This window comes from Hemitrygon akajei, chromosome 6 (genome assembly GCF_048418815.1).
Source record: "Hemitrygon akajei chromosome 6, sHemAka1.3, whole genome shotgun sequence".
In the NCBI taxonomy this organism is placed as follows: domain Eukaryota; kingdom Metazoa; phylum Chordata; class Chondrichthyes; order Myliobatiformes; family Dasyatidae; genus Hemitrygon; species Hemitrygon akajei.
Window position 1 is genome coordinate 71,480,781 of NC_133129.1, and position 20,896 is coordinate 71,501,676.

Consider the following 20,896-nt stretch of genomic DNA (forward strand, 5'->3'; position numbering starts at 1 on the left):
GGTGCAGGTCAGTGGGACTAGGCAGAAGAATGGTTCGGCACAGCCAAGAAGGGCCAAAAGGCCTGTTTCTGTGCTGTAATGTTCTATTGCATTCGACTTCATCACCACTGATTCCACCTGCAAGTTAACCTTTAGGGAATCCTGCACAAGGACTCCCAGATCCCTTAGCAGCTCAGATTTTTGAATTTTCTCCCCTTTTCAAAAATAGTCTATGCTTTTATTCCTTCTACCAAAGTGCATGATCATACACTGTATTGCATTGCCCGCCTCTTTGCAGATTCGCCTAATCTGTCTAAATTCTTCTGCAGCCTCTCTGCTCCCTCAGCACTACCTGCCCTTCTACCTGTCTTCGTACTTTCCTAAAACTTGGCCACAAAGCCATCAATTTCACCATTCAAATCAATGAGGTACAACCTAAAAAGCGGTCCCAACACAAACCTCTTTGGAACACAACTAGTCACTGGCAGCAAACCTGAAAAGGATCCTTTATTCCTACACTTTGCCTCCTGCCAATTATTCGATCCTCTTCCATGCCAGTATCCTTTCTATAATACTTTGTGCTCTTATACTTAGCAGCCTCAAGTGTCAAAGGCCTTCAGAAAATCCAAGAATGCAACATCCAACAATTCTCCTTTTTCTATCCTGCTTGTGATTTCTTCAAAGAATTCCAACAGACTTGTCAAGTTTTATTTGCCTTTAAGGAAATCATGCTGACTTTGGCTTATTTTGTCATGTGCCTACAAGCACCGCAAATTCACATCTTTAACAATCGATTCCAACATCTTCCCAACCACTGAGGTCAGACAAATTGGCCTATAATTTCCTTTTTTCTGCCTCCCTTCTTCTTGAAGAGTGGAGTGACATTTGCAATTTTCCTGTCCTTCAGAACCATGCCAAAGTGTACTGATTCTTTAAATATCTGTAAAAAAAAACCTTTGGTGTCATATCTAAATGGAGAGAAGATTCAAACATCAGAGGTGCAGAGGGACTTAGGAGTCCTGGTGCAAGTCTCCCAGAAGGTTAATTTACAGGTTGAGGCTGCGGTAAAGAAGGCAAATGTAATGTTGCCATTTATTTAAAGGGGAATAGAATATAAAAGCAAGGAGATAATGCTGACCCTTTATAAGACAGCAGTCAGGCTGAACTTTTGGGCCCCATATCTCAGAAACGATGTGTTGTCATTGGAGAGAATCCAAAGGAGATTCACGAGGATGGTTCTGGGAGTTAAGGGTTATGAGGAGTGCTTGGCAGCTTTGGGCCTGTACACATGGGAATTTGGAAGAATGCATGGGGGTCTCATTGAAACCTACTGAATGTTGAAAGGACTTGATAGGGTGGATGTGGAGAGGATGTTTCCTATGGCGGGGGTATCCAGAACTAGAGGGCACAGCCTCGAAATTGAGGGATGACCTTTTAGAACAGAGGTAAGGAGGAATTCTTTTAGACAGAGAGTAGTCAATCTGTGGAATGCTCTGCCACAGCTTTCATTGGCGTCAAATCCATGTGTATATTTAAAGTGGAAATTGATTATTTCCTGATTGGTCAGGGCATCAAAGGATCTGGTGAAAAGGCAGGTATATGGGGTTGAGTGGGATCCAGGGTCAGCCATGATGGAATGGTGGAGCCAACTCAAAGGGCTGAATGACCTAATTCTGCTTCTGTGTCCTATGGATTTATGGTCTAATTCCTAGCTACCAACTCATTAGTTTCCCTTATGAGCCAAGGTTATTGAGTTGCAGCTCCAGTTCTTCAGCACATTCTTTGAGGAGCTGCAGTTTGGTAAACCTGGTGCGGAGGCTGGAGGTCTTCCAGAATTTCCACATCTTACACAAAAATCAAAACTCAGCCCCGGAGCCATTTTAACTGCCATAATGATACAAACTGTACATCTACAGATGAAGAACGAGCAAGAAAATGCTTACTAGATACTTAATGTCATCCACGCCTGTTATTTCCTTAGCCGAAACCAAAAGTCATCCCACTCTATCCAACAATGGCTAACTCTCTTTGCCCCTGCCTTATTTTTAATTTGACCACGCTAATGAAACCTAACGTCTGACTGGCCATTGTTCAAATTCTGAAATAACAGCTACAAAGCGCTGATTTTTAAAGCTCTCTCCTAGATATGGGTGAAGACAACATTACTTTTTGCTTCTAAACTCCGATTGGCTGTTATTCATACTCAAAAAAAAAATCGGCTACAAAGTGCTTATTTTTAAAGCTCTCTCTTCAATAGTAAGAGTGTAATTATCTTTTTAAAAGGAGAAATAATTGTTATTACAATTAGTACCTCAGAGAGAGAAAAAAAATACTGCTGGTACTCAGCTCTAAAATTCAAGAGTGGTTGGGACAGATCATGCCAATATGTGTGGTATTTAGCTTTAGACCTTCCCAAAGAGTTTAATCTCATGATAATGGTTTTCTGCGCTATGCGTTTTTTTTTCCAGAATGCCATAGACTCATTGTGCCACTCAGTGAATTGTTGGGAATGACGGTGTTTCTCTGGGCTCACAGCTGTCACTTATCCAGCAAATGTGAATGAGTTAGTCAGAAATCAAACAGTGAAACAGACTGTATGACCAGAAATGTGGCAACTTCACCCAGTAAGATCAAGGTAATTTCTCCATTGAAATGCAGCATGTTCAGGTTAATAGCCTACAAATTATCAAGAGATATCAAGTTCAATCACTGAAAATATGCTTGACTGTAAAGGAATAACTTCATCAGCCTTAATGTAGCAGGCACAGCACAGTGAACTGGTGTAGCCTTCTTCCCTAAGGAGCTCCATGCAGTGATATTCTGGGGTAGGATGATTGACCTTTACCAAATATAACCTTGTTGTGCAAGGTACAAGACCAACCATAGGAATTTTATCCCCTTGATGCCCATTGGCTTGATTTTAAACAGGCTCCTCAGTGCTATGCTTTGTCAAAAGCTGCCTTACTGATTGTGCTGTCACTCATAGCTAATCACCAGAATTTAGTTCTTTGAACCATGTTGAGCTGTGATGAGGTCTGTTGCTGGCAGCATTCAAACATTCATTGGGGAATAAATGTTGCCTGGCAGTACTGTCACCAACACCCTTCTGAGGGTAGACAGACAATGCAGTAATCAGCCTCATGGGATTGGTCCTGTTTGGTGTAGATGGGCACACTGGACAATTGTCTATGTTGTCAACTAGACTGCCAAATGTTTCTTCTGCAAAATCCCCCTCTTTGTATTCTAGCAAAATGAAAAAAAGCCGGGCTTAGTGGAACACCACAACCAGCCATTTCCCCTTAATGAAATGCCACCTGATTTGGAATTATATCACTGATTTTTCATTGATGGAGAAAACGCCCTACAACATCTTCACAATAGTGGTTCAAGATGGAGGCATACTACCATCTTCTTAAGGGAAACTAGGATGAGTAATAAGTGGCATCTGCATCCCATAAGTGAATAAAGAAAAGTGACATTATGTTTCACCACTATCCCAAGCCACAGTGCAGATGATTGCATCATTTCCATGTTAATCGATTAACCTTTCTGACCATACTACTGTAAGTACATCATTCGTAAGTACCCATCCTTCAGTAACTGCTTTTATTTTGCAGATGTTACCCTAGTTTTATTGGGGAATTATTGTCACAAATTCTGTTCCTTCAGTAATTTAGATAGAATTCACTTCATGAATAAAATAACTAATACTGTAAAATTGACTATTTACTATAAGGACAAGTACGTCCCGTGTAACCTCATCACTGTTTGTGTTGTTAAAGAATGTCCTGAATAAAATAAATACTACAAGTTGTCCTTCAGAATTTTTGATGCATCTTTCAATAATTTTTTTCCTCAGCTATACATTTGAAATAAGCTGTAAGTTATTAAAAATCTTTGCATCCATAGTCAGAGGAATAGAAATTTGTCCTGAATCACTTGCTCTAAATATGCAACAGTGATAAATGCCTGACATTCTCCACGTCTTCTGCAATCTGCTCTCATTGATGAAATTGAAAATAAATCTTGCATATTATAAAATAATAATACTGGGCACAGAAATGTTGAAAGCCATTAAGCAAATGTGTGAAAGTGTGTATTTTCTGGAGCATTTGATTGCAGACATGACACCTTCAGCTAATTTGTGTAGAGAGCAGGAAACATTAGCATAATAATTAATGCAATACCATCACTTTATTCATTCCAATCCTTGCAAAACCTTCATGTTTACCATTAAGTAAATCAACTAAAAGCTAAAGGTTCAAACTCCCAGTTGTTTTCTGGTGTTTACAGGATGGAATTAAAAAGGTGGCTAAATGCATAACAGCTTTTTCCTCTGAGTAAAAATGTCATGTTTTCAAGTATCAGTACAGAAACATGAAACTAAATGTTCAGTTGTTATTCCAGTATAAAGGGAGTGCTGCATTGTTAACGAAGTTGACTTTCAGATGAGATATTAAATTAACACCCCAAGTGAATGCAAAAGTTCACCGGATGCTATTTTGAAGAAGTAATAGCTGTCTGATCAGTGTGTAAAAAAAACTGGAAAGCTGACCTCAATCCACCTTCACAATCCCATTACCGCTGATGAGGAGCACAAATCCCCTCTGATCTATTTGCCTCAATTGTAGCCCCTTGGCCAAGATACTTCTATTATGGGAATAATTTGACAACAGAACTTGGGATGTTTCATATCTGACACAGCTCAAATACACAACAGATATTACTGTGAGTTAATGAAAGAAGGCATCTCCTGAATATAACCAAGCAAACTTGCACCTCTTGAAACCCAATGATATATCATGCACACATCAAAAGAACAGTAAGTCTATTTGTGTATTAAGTCTTAGTTTCTGTGACAGCCTGAGTCTCCCACTCAGTATTACATTGTTACAAAACAGGCATACCACTTGATTCTCTTATTCTACATGATTACAATATCGCCAGTATGCATGGAGTATGTTATGTCCAAGTATATAGATACACATGAATGCTCTCTACTTTAAAAAGTATTCTTGTATATATCGCTTCTGTATTTTTAACAGTGAGGTAGTAGTAACTTTTTTCAAATAGCTATTTTATATGGTTATAATTGGATTTATTTCTAAATTTGAAATAAAAATAGAAAATGCTGGAAATACTCAACAACTCAGTCAGCCTCTGGAGAGAGAATCAGAGCATGTTTTACGTCAATTACCTTTCATTCAAACTCATACACACTGGAATGACTGGTTATCTGAAGTGATTGAATTCAGTGTGACTTATACTCTGTAACCAAAGGGCTAAACTTTAAAGGCAGGTTCTCCAGTAGCATGATAGGGAAATAAAAGTCCATCTTACATCTCAGGGATTTATTTTGAATGAAGGAAATGGAAGCAGATGGTTGAATCAACAAACACCCAGTGTTGAGTTAATTGGCATTCATGAAAGGAAAGGTTATTAAACTAATGATAGATACGGTACAATGGAATAGATGGATGCTCTTTACCAGCCCTTTGAATGGATGATTTCAGAATCATGAGACAGGGTTACTTGAAGGCTAGAAGAGAGCATATAAAAGGACTCTTAAAGGTATCAAAAGTGAAATCCCATAAGCAGTCATCACAGAAACTCAGACTTTGACCCATTGAAGTGAGCCTGTCAGGTCATTTCACATAGGTAGCCTGTAAGTCCAAACTGTGAGTCTTATGATTGAGTGAAATAAATATCTAAGCACTAATACAGATTCAGCTCAACTAGACTTTAGTTGAAGTACCTTTTGTCTAAAACTTCAATTGCCAGCTATTGGAGGTAAGAGTTTCAATAATTCTGAGGGCCTCAATGTGCAAAACAGTGAAAATTATTCCCTGAGCATTCACTGAAACAGTGGGTGAGACCAACCAAACAGTGGGAGCAGGATGGAAAATTAACACAACAGACAATTGGATACTAAAGAACACCCTTGCAGAGTTGGCAGAGATGTTCTTCAAAGCATGCACCCCATCTTCAAAGGTTTCTCCAATGTGTCCATATAGTGAACACCCAAAATATTACATAGATTGGAAAAAAGTATAGGGGAATTTCTGCTTCACCTGGAAAGGGTGTTAGGTCCCTAGAAAGTAAGAAGGGAAGAAGTAAAAGAGCAGGTATTGTAACTCCTATGGTTGCAGGGGAAGTTGCCATAATAAGTTGACTGGGTGTTGATGGAAATAGAAATATGATGAAGGGAATGGTCCCATTTGATTAACTGAACCTAGTATAGTAATAGGCTTTTGCAATCCTGCTAATGTCCTGGCAGGCTTCAATGTTGACTCAATATTTGGACTGTTTGTTTTGGATTTAAAATCAAATTAGGTTTGTTTCTTTTTGGCAGACTTGTATGAATTTGTTCCTTCACTTTCTCAAGTCAGCATTTGGACCGAATCAAACATACCTTCAGACTTCAGTGAGAGATGTATGAAGTGAACATTTACATTTGATTTATCTCTCACAGACATCATTTAACCAACATGAACACATATTTTGTCACTGATTTCAATCTCTTGGTTGAGTAATTTTCAATTGTGTCTGCCTTCTATTTGCATCAATTCTACTCATTGGGTGAGCTAAGAACATGAATGAGTTCATTTTGTTTGCAAATACATCATGTTTAATAAATGTCTTTAAATGATATTTGCTCAATTGCACTTATACAAACCGAGACACCAACTTTGAACTGGAATCAGGTGTGATCTCGATTTCTCTTTATCAACTCTACAGTTAAACACTCTAAGGCTGGGCAAGGACTGCCTCTATACTGCAGCAGGAGAACACTCAAGGAATAGTTCATTCTGGCTTTTATGCTGCAACTCTTGTTTCCTTACAGCTCCTTTAACTACCTTGACCGATTGTCCAAATGCTCCGTTTGAAGCTGCATGATATGAAGGTGTGTGGACATGTGTTGCGTCATACTGTTTCATAAAATTTTGGAACCAACCACATACAAATCACAACTGCTCTATAAAATGATCCATAACAGTAGGTGTTTGCTTCAATCCATGTTGAATGAATATTAAGCAGAAAGGGAAAAGTATCCTATTCACCGAGAAGGACTAATAGGTCATGAAAATGACTGCAAAATAGATTTTTGATGGATTGTACTGAACAGCTTTGGTAAATATTGCATCTGCTTTCTAGTAATTCCAGATCACTGCCCAAGTAGTGTCAATAAACAAATCATTTTGCTATCAATTGCATACTAATTATTCCTGTGAGTTTGGTGTGAAGCTTGGTCAAATTCCTTTCTCTCAAACCAAAATGTCTCACTTCCTCATGAGAACACTTACCATGATGGCAATGAAGTGTTTTCAATTCCTCATTAATACACCAGTAACATTTAGTCCATCCTTTCATCAGCTATTCAGAGTCCTTTCAACATTAGGTGTTTCTGCATTTTAGAAGCAGTCATTTTAAATTCTCATTGTGTGACTTAATGTGTTAATTTTACTTTCACTTACAACCTCAGAATTCCTTTTCAGTAACTACAACAGTGCATTTGCAAGGATGTTTGGTTTGAAATTTCTTCACCTAATGGTGACAATATATGATAACAGGACGATTGCTCATTATTACACGTAAAGGCATCTGAGGGAATATTGCTGAAGCGGTGGTGAATGGCTTGTCACTAATGCAAAGGAACTGTCCATTAAAATGAGAAGGAATTTGTTGATTTCAAACATTATTCTAAGTGCTTCTTGAGAGTGCTAGAAATTAAAGCAACAGATGTCTTGTGCCAATATTTGATCACCTGACTTTGCATGGGACCAACACTGTAAACTGATACATCATATATCAATTACAAATTGTGCATAGCATTATAATCAACAGAGAGAGCCTCATGTTAATCCTTTTTTATGCTTATCCTATCCACCTTTCAGTGTATGGACTCAGAGTCAATGAAGTGGACTTTGCCAATGCTCTCTCACAAGGGACTATTAACACACTAACTTTTTGTAATGGACAAAATGTTCTTGCCTGCTTGAATGCCACTTCTATCAATATGGTAATTTTGTATGTCAGATAGTGTATTTTCAACAGCTTTGACTGAATTTGTTCATCTACTCGTCCACACACTAATTTATTGCTCAAGGGACAGTCTGAAAAGGCCCATAATTGCAATGAGAAGGTAACTGTTTTTAATGAACTAATGTCCTTACTAATTGTCTCACTCTGTTTCTGGCTCCCTGTCCCAAAGGTACAGCTCTGTCTAACAGTTTCTGCATAGCATTGCTGAAAAAGGATGTCCTCTAATTTGCACAGGACAAAAGGACTCAGTGTGCCTTTGCTTTGAAGTGTCTGGCCCAATCTCCATCAAGTATACTTTTATGTTTTATGTTTGCATATCATTTTGTTTTGTTCTCTCATAATAAATATAATCTTTTTCATTAATTCCTGTCAGGGAAGTAAATTGCATGGTTGCATGGTGTTTATATCACTATATTAATAGCACAGAATCAATGGTTGAAAACCTTTACAAGCAGACACTGTCAGTAACATTGAGCATGGAACTGAGAATATTGTAGAAGCCCCATCTGGTTCACTTATGTTCTTGAGATGCACATTTGATCCAGTAAGATGGTGGCATGCTCAGACACAGTGTCATCTCAGGGGCCAAGCAAAGGTGGTTTTGTCTTTTTTGAACATCTTTTTTGTAACTGCAGACAATGTTGGACATTAAGAACTTCAGGTATTGCAGATCTACCCCATCAGTGAGTTGCTCATTGGTGGAGGAACTGGACTTGGTGCAGATCACTTTACCGTGTGCTGTAGAAAGGCATTGGAGTCAATGTGCAAAGTTAGCATGCAGTCTAAAAGCAAGTAATTGTCTTGGATGTTTCTCTTGCAATCACAAGACCTTGTTGGGCATTTATCATGTAAATTGCTGCAAGTACAGTTCCCTTGTTTATTGGTGAGACAGATGGTTGGGGGGCATGCGTGGCTCTGGCTGTAGTGAGGACTAGGCCTTAAGCCAAGGGCTTGCCTGTTGCTGCAGTTCAGGAGTGGAGACACCGGAGGCGCTGTAACATGGTGTCCATGCTGGAAGCTGGCCCCTCCTGTTAGTGCTGCCCCTCAGTGTTCGATCAGTGGAATGACAAGCTGGATTGCGTGTGTGCATGCGCTCATCTGTGGGGAACTGAGAATTGCTTGTCTTGCAGACAACACCCTTGCACTATCAATTTATAGGACATATCACTCAAGAACTTATACCGTATGTATGTATTGTTTTTTTTGTGTGACTGCATGTTTACTTGCTATTTTATCTGTGCCTTCTGCTGTGTATGACTGTTTGTACTGTATTTTGAACCTCAGCTCCAGAGTAATTCTGTTTCATTTGGCTTTATTCACGGGTTGTCGTGTTATGGTTGAATGCTAATTAAACTTGAACTTGATCTGCTTTAAATAATTCCAAAGAGACGGCAATGGGCTTGACCCTTAACTGCTTTGTGGAAATGCCCACTTAATACAGGGATGTGCTCTAACTGCAGGTACTGCATGCAAGGATCACATCTCCAGAACGCACTGAACTTATAACCACCTTAACTAATTATGGATGAAAATTCAATGGTAAAGTATTTACCATTGTAACACTTTTTAATGTAACACATCCATTTCCAAGAATTGAGCCTTTTCAAGCGGGAGATCTGCACAGGGTATTTATGTTATTTGAGCAGCAGTGTCTGATTTAATTTGTATGATGGATCATTTTAGTGACCTTTCTTATAGCGTCACAATTTGTAATATACTGAAGCTGTAGTGATGCAGAAACTAAACGAATGAATGTCTGACTGTCATTTTAATAAAGGTTCTATCATTCAAATGATGCAGAGTATCGGTAACATGAGAATCAGTAAAATGGTAATCCAAGGCATCTCATACAGTATATGCAGCCAATGTCCTATATTCAAAACCAAAGCATTTTAATGTTATTATTTTACAGGTGCATTGTTAAACAGAAATTAAACTACACCACATTAGGATAGATGATCGAAAGCCCATCGAACAGATAGTTTCTGGGGAACAGCTTAAAGGAGGAGACAAAAAGATTGAGGAAGGAAATGCTCAGCTGCCAAAGGCATTTATCAGGGATGATAAAGGCATCAGAACTGGAGGGTCAGATAATCTCAAAAGATCTGTGAGGCAGGAGGAAATAGAAAGAGACAAGTTGATGGAGGGGTGTGAAAAGACTGGAGGGGGATTTTCAAATTAAGGCTTTCTAATGGAAATCCAAAAGGACCTTCTTTGCTATGCATTCTACTTAACAGAGGAGAAAAGGTTGATTTGTATTTCTGATTTTTTATAATGAAATCCATTGTTCCATTCAGCCTATGCAGTATTTTTGAAAAAGTGTAGGTACTTGTAATGTGTGCAAGCTCCCATAAAACACAGTACAATAATAATCAGATGATCTGTGGCTGCATGGCTAAACATTAGCCTGAACACCAGAGATAACTCTTCTGAGATGGCCTTCCAGAATCTTCCATATCTATCTGAGTGAGTGGATGGGGGTTTGGTCTCACGTAGTATCCAAAATACAACACTACCCAACATTCCAAGTCACCAGAATGACACTTGCACCACAACCTTTCAACACAGACTCAAGAGTACAACCACTAAGTCATAACCAGTGACAGGAAAATGATAGTTCTCTTACCTTAGGGTCGTGAATTCCTGAAAGCTCTTCATAAGTTTTCTCCCCTACCATTACAGCAGCAAGATTAGCTGTATATGTCGATAAACAGAACAGGCAGAATATAGCCCACAGGTTCATGAGAAACCTTCCTGTCCAACACTTGGGGGTTTTGATGGCTGCTGTCCTGCCAAACAATATAGCATAGCAGACATTGAGGGCTGAAGAGAAGGAGAACACCTTGTTTCTATTTCTTCCTTTTGGAGTCATTCCAAAAGGACTCTTCCATTCGTAGAGCGTGAGGAATAAAGCGGTGACATGGAGAGCCACGAAGATCCCCACCCACATGGACCAGTGCAGAGGCCACATGAAAGCTCCGATGGGGGCGGCCGTGTCTCTTGATCGCACCAAGATACCCAGACTGGTGGAGAAGAAGGGGCTGGTAAAGTCAATCACTTTGCTTCTGGCCGAGTTGATGCTGAAGGAGGTGACAGCTAAGTGTGCGGCGTTGCTGAGCAGATCACCGACCAAGCCTGTCCAGCGGCCGTTCTTCCAGCCACCGTACTTCCCGTCACCGACAATGTACAGATCAAAGTCAAAGTTCATATCCTCTGCCAGTTTCTCCAGGAGGTCGATGCAGTAACCATAGCAGCACTTCTTGTACTCCATAGGCACGGAATCATTCCCTGACTTTAAGTTCTCAAAGAGGCTCTCGATGACAGCACTGTCGTTTGTGAGGGCGTCCAGGCAGAGCTGACCAGCAGGACAATGGCCATCATCATCCACACTCCGAGTGAATACAAAAGGGTGTTCAATGAGTGTTACCACTCTCAAGTGCAACCGAGATGTGCCACTGCCGTTCTTTTGCTTCTGCATCTTGTTGGGCCAGATCCCATGGTCCATGACAACTTTTCCCTCATGCCATCTCCCGAGGCGAGTCCACATGGGCTTGCCAATAGGATCAAGCTGTAGGTTCCAGATGTAGTAATGACTGTCTGAAGTGATAACAGATGGGTCTGTTACTTTAATATAACCTGTTACACCATCGAAGCTTGTGTTTGCTAAAAATCTGAGGGCAGGAAGAAATAACATTTGGTTTAGTTTCTACTTTTTGAAAATAAGACTTCAAAATCTTCTGAATCCAATCACAAAATAAATTGAATAGACCTCAGTAATAAATACTGCTGAACAAGTAATGTCAGTTGCTATTTAATCATGTACATCTGACTATGTTTGGGGGGTGGGGGCGGTGCAAATTGAGATATGCACTGTGACTAGTTAATAATCTTCTTTAAAGTTTTATTTATAAACTTAGGCCCGTAAACTATGGAAACATCAAAATAGAAGTACAACGTTTGTACATGGTCAACACATTTTCTTAGATAATAAAAGAAATACAATATTTACTCCCAGTAATTGTTTGGCAGAAGAAAGATGGGAGGTTGTGAAGTTAGGAGGTGTAGCTATCAATCTACTTCCTGCCATATCCCACTCTTTGTCTCTGCTTCTCTCTCAAAATGGGCTGTGTGCTGTGTTTAATTCCAGTGTCAATATTGTGCATTGATTTCATTCAGAGAAAGCACGATTAGAATGCAAGATTATCTGCCCCTCCATGGCATGAATGAAATCACTCCATTAATATTGCCATCTGATTATAACTAATGACAATATTTTAAGTACACTATTGAAGGTCATAGTGGAATTGGCTCCTTAATTGATTCAACGCATACATCCAATAAGAAACATCAGAACACATTTAATGTGAACTAAGAATGGCATTCCGCCATGCAGTGGAAATGAGAAAGCAATAAAAAGTTAGTCTCTCAGATTTGGGGAAGGCAGGAACAGATCCACTAGAACAGTGTCAAGACTTCAGCTACTTAAACAGACTACAGATATAATAGAGCTGTTTAAAATCATTCAGGCTTTGAAGGGACTAAGCAAGGAGAAATAGTCTCCAGCTGCAGAACAGCTGGTAACGAGCAATAGAACCACAGGGAAGAGAAGGAGAAACTATTTCGTGCTGTGAATTGTTTGGATATAGTGGGAGGCTTGATGGGGAGCATATTCAATGCTACCTTTCAAAGGGGAACTGGTACATTGCTTTAAACTGAGAAAACCTGCTGGGTCATTGCAGGCAACATGGAAACACCACCGCCTGAAGATTCCCCTTCAAACTGTGCACTATCTGGAAGTGAAAATACATCACTGGCCCTTCACTGTCACTCGGTCTAACCCCTGGAATTCCCTACTTAACAGCACTGAGGGAGGCTCTTTAGCAAATGGACTGTGGCATTTCTAGAAGGTGACTCACTACTAACTTCTAAAGGGAAATTAGGGATGGGCAATAAATGCTGGTCCTGTGGTAATTCTCATATCCTGTAAAATGATTGAAGAAGGAACAAAGCTGTTGTATTGATGGAAGAGTGCATGCTTTAGACATATACAGGCATGACTGGGTCCTTCTGTGGTGCACCATGCTATGAAAGTGCACTTTCTATTTATGGCCCAATGATAATTATTGGCCATGTTACTGTTTTAAATATATTCTCCAAGGTTATTGTCTAATTGTCTAGATGCTGTTTACACCACCCATTTCTTCCTTCTGCTATGGACCACACACAGGGAGCTTTCAAACAGACAAACAGAAGCTACAGGGGATAGTGCAAGTCTTGAATAATGGAATAAATCCTGAAACATGCAGATACAATTACTCCTGGAGGTAGAGAACTTCATGAATGCTCACTTGTAAGATGACAATGAAAATCATTACTAGATTGTCACATCATTTGAACTGTTCCAACAATTCAGGTGCATTTCATATCTTTTAACAATTTCAGGTTTTAAATTACTACAACTTATCAAACAGTCATTTGAGAGACACAAGGTAATATTTTCTCCCTATGGATTTCCTATTTACTGCACCCTGCATTGGTACAAGTAAGTTTTCATGCTGAATGAAGTATTTATCTTAGGCAGAAGAAGACTAATATTGATAGTTGCTCCTTACATCTCCTATAATTCTATTCACCCTGTCTGCGCTGCTTTCACATATTACAGGGATTGTTGAAAACTGCACAAACAGATACAGAGGAATTTATAGCAAACCGTCTGATACTGACTCCCTTTCAGATTATCTTTGAACTGATAACTAGCATATTTCCTTCTGTTCAGTTGTGCTCAATCAAAATCATAACCTGTTCACACAAAGGAAGTTAAACAGTTCATCTGCTCCCGTACAGAAATGGACGTTTTTGAAATCTTAAGGAAATATAGATTATGCTAATTTAATCTATCTCTCAGAAATTCACAATGACCTTTTCTTTAAAGTATATAACATGATTTTTATTGTATTATGCCTTATGCAAAATGGAATACAGTAACTGAAATATGCCACATGTATTATCCCACATGCTAGTAATTATATGTAAATATTAAATTTAAAGAAAGAAGCCTACTAATTTCTAAATGTTGGAAGTTATCGCTGAGAAACTGGAAGTATGTTGTTATTCCTGTGCTGAAACTCAAAACATCAATGTCCAAAACTCAAAGATGATAAAATTGTAGAAATACATGTTTACTTTGATCAACTGTCCCCTTAATGCTCTTATTAAAGATATTTCTGAGGGTTAAACTCTCAATGAATTCCTCAGTTCATGTTGTATTCTGAGAGACTTTTAGCTTAATTTGTATTGCACGGTCAAAATGTGTAGACATTTATCTTTAGATGGATCACTGTCACTCAGTCAGCTGTCCTGGTGAGATATTTTACTTCATTGTTGAGTAACTGCAAGCTAACAGATTTCAGAGGCAACACCAGGGCGTGGGTTATGTCATCATTTCAACAAAATGAGATCCTGAATGTATATTGAAAGACAAAAATCGTTAGTGCTTGCATTACGCAGCACATTTTGCTCCTCTTCCATATTATATAAAATTGAGTTGGAGAAAACTGAAGAAAAAAGAAAAAAAAAAGAAGAAATTACAAGGAAAAGCTGTGTGGGGGTGGGGAGGGGGGTGGGAGAGGTAGATTTAGTATTCCAAAGTTGAAAACTTCAACGTAAATTTGTTATCAAAATACATATATGTCACCTTATACAAACCTGAGATTCAATCACAGTAAATACAAGAAACACAATAGAATCAGTGAAAGACCACATTCAACAGGACAGCCAAATAATCAATGTGCAAAAGACAACAAGCTGTGCAAATAGGGGAAAAAAATGAATATGATAAATAAGCAATAAATATCAAGAACATGATACGAAGAGCCTTTGAAAGTGAGTCCATAGATTGTGGGAACAGTTTCATGATGGGGTGTATGAAGTTGAGTGAAGTTATCCCCTATGGTTCAAGACTCTGGTGGCTGAACGGTATTGACTGTTCCCGAACCTGGCTGTGTGCGTCCTGAAGATCCTGTACCTTCTTTCTGATGGCAGCAGCGAGAGGAGAGCATGGCCTGGACAGTGGTGGGGGGGGTGGGGGGGTGGTGGTTCTTGATGATGGATGCTGCTTTCCTGTGACAGTGCTCTGTGTAGATGGGCTCAATGATGGGAAGGTCTCTATGCCTCACGGACTGGGCCGTATCTATTACTTTTTTCAAGTTAATATAAGTAACCTAGCGTAGAATTAGGGTCAGCAATGAATGATCAGAGGTTATCTTCGATTACATATCCACTTGCCTGCAACTTGCAGGATTTTTGCACAACCCATGGTAATGAGGGAGCTACCATCACCGGGGGAACATGAATGTGAATATGAAGAAGACAAGCTGCAGCAGAGCTCCTCAACCAATCAAATTGGAAAATTCTTCAGACATAAACTAGGAAATGTAACTTGGAATATTTAATGCATGGAAAATAAGAAGTATGAAGTAACCAAAAGAATTGGCTTAGCATTTCCAAGAATAATAAAAACCTGCTGAAAGTAAGTTTTATATCAATGAACATAAGTTTTTAAATCCAGAGACGCTGTTTGGCAGTAAACCTTATCACACTATTATAACTGAATGCATTGGGTCTAAATTTCTTGCAGCACATTTTGTAGGTATTTAATGGACAAGTAAAGTTAGAGATTCAAACAGCATGGAAATGGGCCCTTTGCCCAATTGGTCAGTGCTGACTATGATTCCATCTAAGCTTGCCCCAGTTGCCTGTGTTGGGCCCATATCCATTTAAAGTTTTCCTATCCATGTACTTTTAAATGTTGTTAATATATTTGCCTCGACCACTTCCTCTGGTAGCTCATTCCAGAGGCAGCCCTCTCACCTTCAACCTATGCCCTCTAGTTTTTGATTTCTCAGCACTGGGAAAAAGATTGTATGCGTTTACATAATCTATGCCTCTCCTGAACATGCACACTCTATGTACTACAATTCTGCTGAGTAGAATATCTTGTAATATTGAATATTCTGGTGATAAAGCAGTGCACAGAAATTCAGTAAGTACCAGGGTAACTCAGCAAGCATTTTCCTGAATTCTATACTTAATTCTAATTGGTTCCTTAAGGTTGTCATAGTTGGAAGAGGTAAACTACCTATAAAATGCTCTCAATGGCTTTGACTTCCCTTGTCAGCCATGGTGTACTACTTTACCATTTGAGTATTTCTTCATTTTTGGAATACACATGTCCTTCACCTTCCTCATTTTTCCCAGAAACGCACACCATTGCTGCTCTGCTGACATCCCTGCCAGCAGCTCCTTCCAATTTACTTTGGCCATCTCCTCTCTCATACCACTGTCATTTCCCTTACTCCACTGAAATACGGTTACATCAGACTTTTCTTTCTCTCTATCAAATTTCAAGTTGAACTCAATCATATTGTGATCACTGGTTCTTAAGGGTTCTATTACCTTAAGCTCCCTAATCATCTGTGGTTCATTACATAATACTGTTACGTTCCCCAGTAACCGGGTGACTTACCAGCAAAGATAGAGAGGTCCGCTGAAGCCTGGTGCTACTATTTTCAAACGTTTTATTTATAAAGGGGCACAAACATATGGTTAATACAAAACATTCAGATCATATACATCGTCAAAACTCAATCTAAAGCACAGGTGTAGTAATAATCAATCAAAAATGAGCTCTATCGTTGTCTAGAGGATACTGAGTCCAATTGGATATAAGAGTCACTCAAAGTCTGCAGGCTTCCCCGTTTCGGGAACCGCTGGCATTTCACATGTTAGAGAGAGAGAAAAGGAACACTTGCCCGTCGTCCTTGCGAAGCAAATCCCTGCTGATAGTTAAAGCGGTTTTTCCTTTTGGGTCCAGCCACAGACTCCCGATCCGGAATCTAACGCACGTGGCTTCCTTCAGAATGGCTTCCTGCTCCGACGGGAAGCACTATCGTGTCTTCTTCGTGTGTCTCCTTGGTGCGTCTGAGGCCCCGCCTCGGCAGCCCACCCTTTATCTGGACTGGCAGGGTTGTAGATGTCAATCAGGGTGGGGGCGAGGCAATCTTTCCCCCATCACCCATCTCACATTGCCCTGAGGGTTTGCACGTAGGCCAGTTCCTTATTCCACAAAGGTGTCTCCCAAGACAATGGCTATGTCCAAGGCTTTTGTCTTGCTGAGCGACCAGCCCACATTCCAAACCGTAAGGCTCTCTCTCTCTCTCTCTCTTGCGATTCTCACAAAGGAGGGGGCTGAGGTCATGACAATACCCTAATAGGCTCAATGACAAACTGTGCTAAAAAGCCATCTCTTAGGCATTCAACAAACTCACTCTCTTGAAATCCATTATCAACCTGATTTTCCAAATCAACCTCCATATTAAAATCTCCCACGACTACCATAATATTGCCCTTTTGACTCGCCTTTTCCATTTCCTGTTGTAATCTGTGGTCCACCTCTCAGCCCCTGTTGGGAGGCCTGTATATAACTCCCATCAACGTCCATGTACCCTTGCAGTTTTTTAACTCAACCCACAGGAATTAACATTTTCCAGTCCTATGTCACATCTATCTACTGATTTGATGCCATTCTTTACCAGTACAGCCACAACACCCCCTCTGCCTACCTTCCTATCCCTCCAATATAACGTGTAACTTGGACATTCAGCTCCCAACTACAACCATCCTTCAGCCACGATTCAGTGATGGCCACAACATCATACCTGACAATCTGTAATATTGCAACAAGATCATCCACCTTATTTCTTATACTACGTGCATTTAGATACAACACCTTGAGTCCTGTATTTGCTATCCTTTCTGATTCTGCATCCCTAATGATTTGATACTCAGCCTGTTGGCTGCAACTAAGTCCCATCACCTGCCTGCCCTTCCTGACAGTCTGACTGCACGTTATCTTTACTCTTTTACCATCTGTCCTATCCAGAATCCCTTCATGCTGGTTCCCACCCCCCTGCCAAATTAGTTTAAACCCTCCCCAACAGCTCCAACAAACCTGCCTGCGAGAATATTGGTCCCCCTCGAGTTCAGGTGCAAACTGTCACTTCTGAACAGGTCATGCTTCCCCCAGAAGAGGTCGCAGTGATCCAAGAACCTGAAGCCCTACCCCGGGCACTAGCTTCTCAGCCACACATTTATCTGCCAAGTCATCCTGTTTCTACCCTCACTGGTGCATAGTACAGGTAGCAATCCAGAGGTTACTTCCCGGGAGGTCCTGCTTCTCAGCTTCTACCTCACTCTCTAAGTTCTCTTTTCAGGACCTCATTGCTTTTCCTTCCTGTGTTATTGGTACCAATATGTACCAAGAAATCTGGCTGCTCCCCTTCCCTCCCCAAAATGTTGTGTTGACCACAGCAATATCTAGAAATCAAATAATCTTCTATATTTCTTCCTTTGTTTGGGGAACATTACAGCTTTGCAGTTCCTTCGTCAATGACAAGGAAGATCATCTTCAATAGAAATGAATTGCAGAAACTAGCTGTCGAGTTAAAGCATCAAAATTAATAAATGCTTTAGGTGCAAACAAATCAGAAGCAGTTTCTTTCCCATAAAACTTTACCACTGATTGTTATCTCTATATTTTCTGAAAACATTTAATACCCAGTTTATGATGTTGAAGAGGGGAAGGACAGCGTGGTATCTACATACCTCATGCAGAATTTGTCCCTGTGGTATGTTTTCAAATGAGAAAGTATCTTTCTTTCACTGCCATATTTCTAGGGGATGAATCTACTAACAAATGACCTAGGAACAAGAGCAGGTCCCCTGGTCCTTTGAGCCTCCTCTACCATTTAATAAGATAATAGCCAATGTGATTGCAACCTTAATTCAACACTCTTGATTATCACAATAGCCGTCCACCCCCTCATTTATGAGGAATCTATCTGCTTCACCTTTAAAGTGGTTCAGATTCTGCTTTCACCACTATTCCATGAAATAAGTTCCAGAATCAAGCAAGGTGTTCTGCAAAAATCTTTCTTAAGTGAGTGACTCTTCATTGTTAGTCAATGAGTCCTTGTCCTAGGTTCTCCCATAATGGAAAGATCCTCTCCTCATCCACCCAATTGAGAACCCTTAGGATCAAAAATTTTCAACCAAGTCACCTCTCACTCTTCCAAAATCCAGCCTGCTAAACTTCCTCATAATACAAAGGATCTACAAGAGCTTATTTCTTTTCTTCTTAAAAAACTCAGTTTTGAGTTGCTTATAAGCTCAAATAAATTTATGACATCAATAAATATGTATTGTGGAAAGCTTCAGAGCCTTCCTATTTCTTATTCTGTTAAGCACCAATGTTGAAAAAGTCATCTCAAAATTTTACATCTGCTTACTCCTATTTTCTATAGCTGATCCTGAATCTTGTCTAGGTAAAATTCTTTGATCAGCAATGTCCAATTATCTGAAATCCCCCTTGTTTGTCTCCAAGATTAGTTACAGTATTTTCAGTGGGCATTATGCCTCTACGTTTATGCATATATGTACAATACATAAAACATAATGTATATCTCCACCTGACTGAGAAGATGTATCTAAGCTTTTCAAATAAGCAGCACCATTTGTATTTGATATATAATGACAGCAAAAAAAAATTCTTGAATCTTTAGTTGCATTGCTAGTTACCCAGTGAGTTTCTCCATAGTAATTTGAAGATAATGTCATGGCTTATGATCACATACAGAAAAGGTTTTTACAGCTTTTTTAACTCAATGGCTTTTTTTTTGCAGTAGTAGCATGCACTTATATAGTGCTTTAACAGTCTCAGATATGCTCCAAGGCACTTGATGCACACAACTCTGGAATCAATGGCCATCCCTTCAATGCTGTGTTGTATGTGTCAAGGCCAAACGCAACTTTAATCAAAGTTGAATGGGCAATTTATTTTCTAGTTCATCCACATTTCTTTAATCCACAGTGCTAAAAATACAGTTTTCTGAAGACATTGTACAGTGATCTTTGACCCTACATGTTATGTATCCTTGGCAGGTAAGAGAAGCTTTTTTAAGTTTAGTGACTCACTTAATAGTATGAAGTCTTTGCAGCAAAAGAACAGACCATTCAGCTTATGATGCTTATGCTGTATTGACTGTACTTCTCACCCACCGCTGCATTCTTCAATTATTTCCACCGTTGTGTTTAGACTGTGTTAACTTAAATGTGTCATTTTACCTGCTACTTTTTAACATTCTTTGATTAAAAAGTTCCTCTTGAATTCACAACTTGATTTATTAGCAACAATTTGCATGGGCAACCTCCTGTTTTTGACGCTTCCATAGGTGGAACAACCTGCTCTGCATTGATTCCATCCATTCTGTTGTAGATCAGAGCAATTATCAGTTGTCATGGCTGCTTGTATAGCTTTCATGTGTTCATTTTCCCTTGTTTAATCTTTCTCCCTCCAACCTTAGTTTCTCAGTTCTTTCTAAATTTAGTCAAGCCAGGAGTCTGGAATGAGAGTTTACAATTATATTCCTACTATTAAGTTCTCTCCTATCTCTGATGGTGACTAAAGAGTGATGCAGAGAGATCAAGATCAGCATCTTGGGGTTCAAGTCCATCTTGTCCCATTCTCCACCTCCATCATTCCCATCATTTCATAAATTACCACTGCTTCCGTCTTTGATGGAGGCTAAATCCCAGCAGCATCAAGCCCTCCTCCTTTATCTTTGCAACCGCTGTGCTTTTATTATGTGAGTGTTTTTTTTTGTTGTGTGACTGATAGCGTATTGAGTATTGTCGCCTTCCTGTCAGCTTGGACCAGTCTGACCATTCTCCTCTGAACTCTCTCATTAACAAGACATTTTAGGCCACAGAACCGCCACACACTGGATGTTTTTTTCTTGTTTTTTGCACGATTCCCTGT

General features: G+C 39.6%; 1 protein-coding gene across 2 annotated transcripts in view; it reads right to left on the bottom strand.

The window, feature by feature from the left end:
- The window catches only part of grin3a (glutamate receptor, ionotropic, N-methyl-D-aspartate 3A), a 187,586-nt gene that overhangs the window by 74,880 nt on the left and 91,810 nt on the right, over nt 1–20,896 (bottom strand). For both annotated transcript variants that reach the window (XM_073048632.1, XM_073048633.1), the window contains exon 3: nt 10,649–11,693. In XM_073048632.1, the coding sequence (XP_072904733.1) occupies nt 10,649–11,693 (1,045 nt within the window). The remainder of the gene's footprint in view (nt 1–10,648; nt 11,694–20,896) is intronic.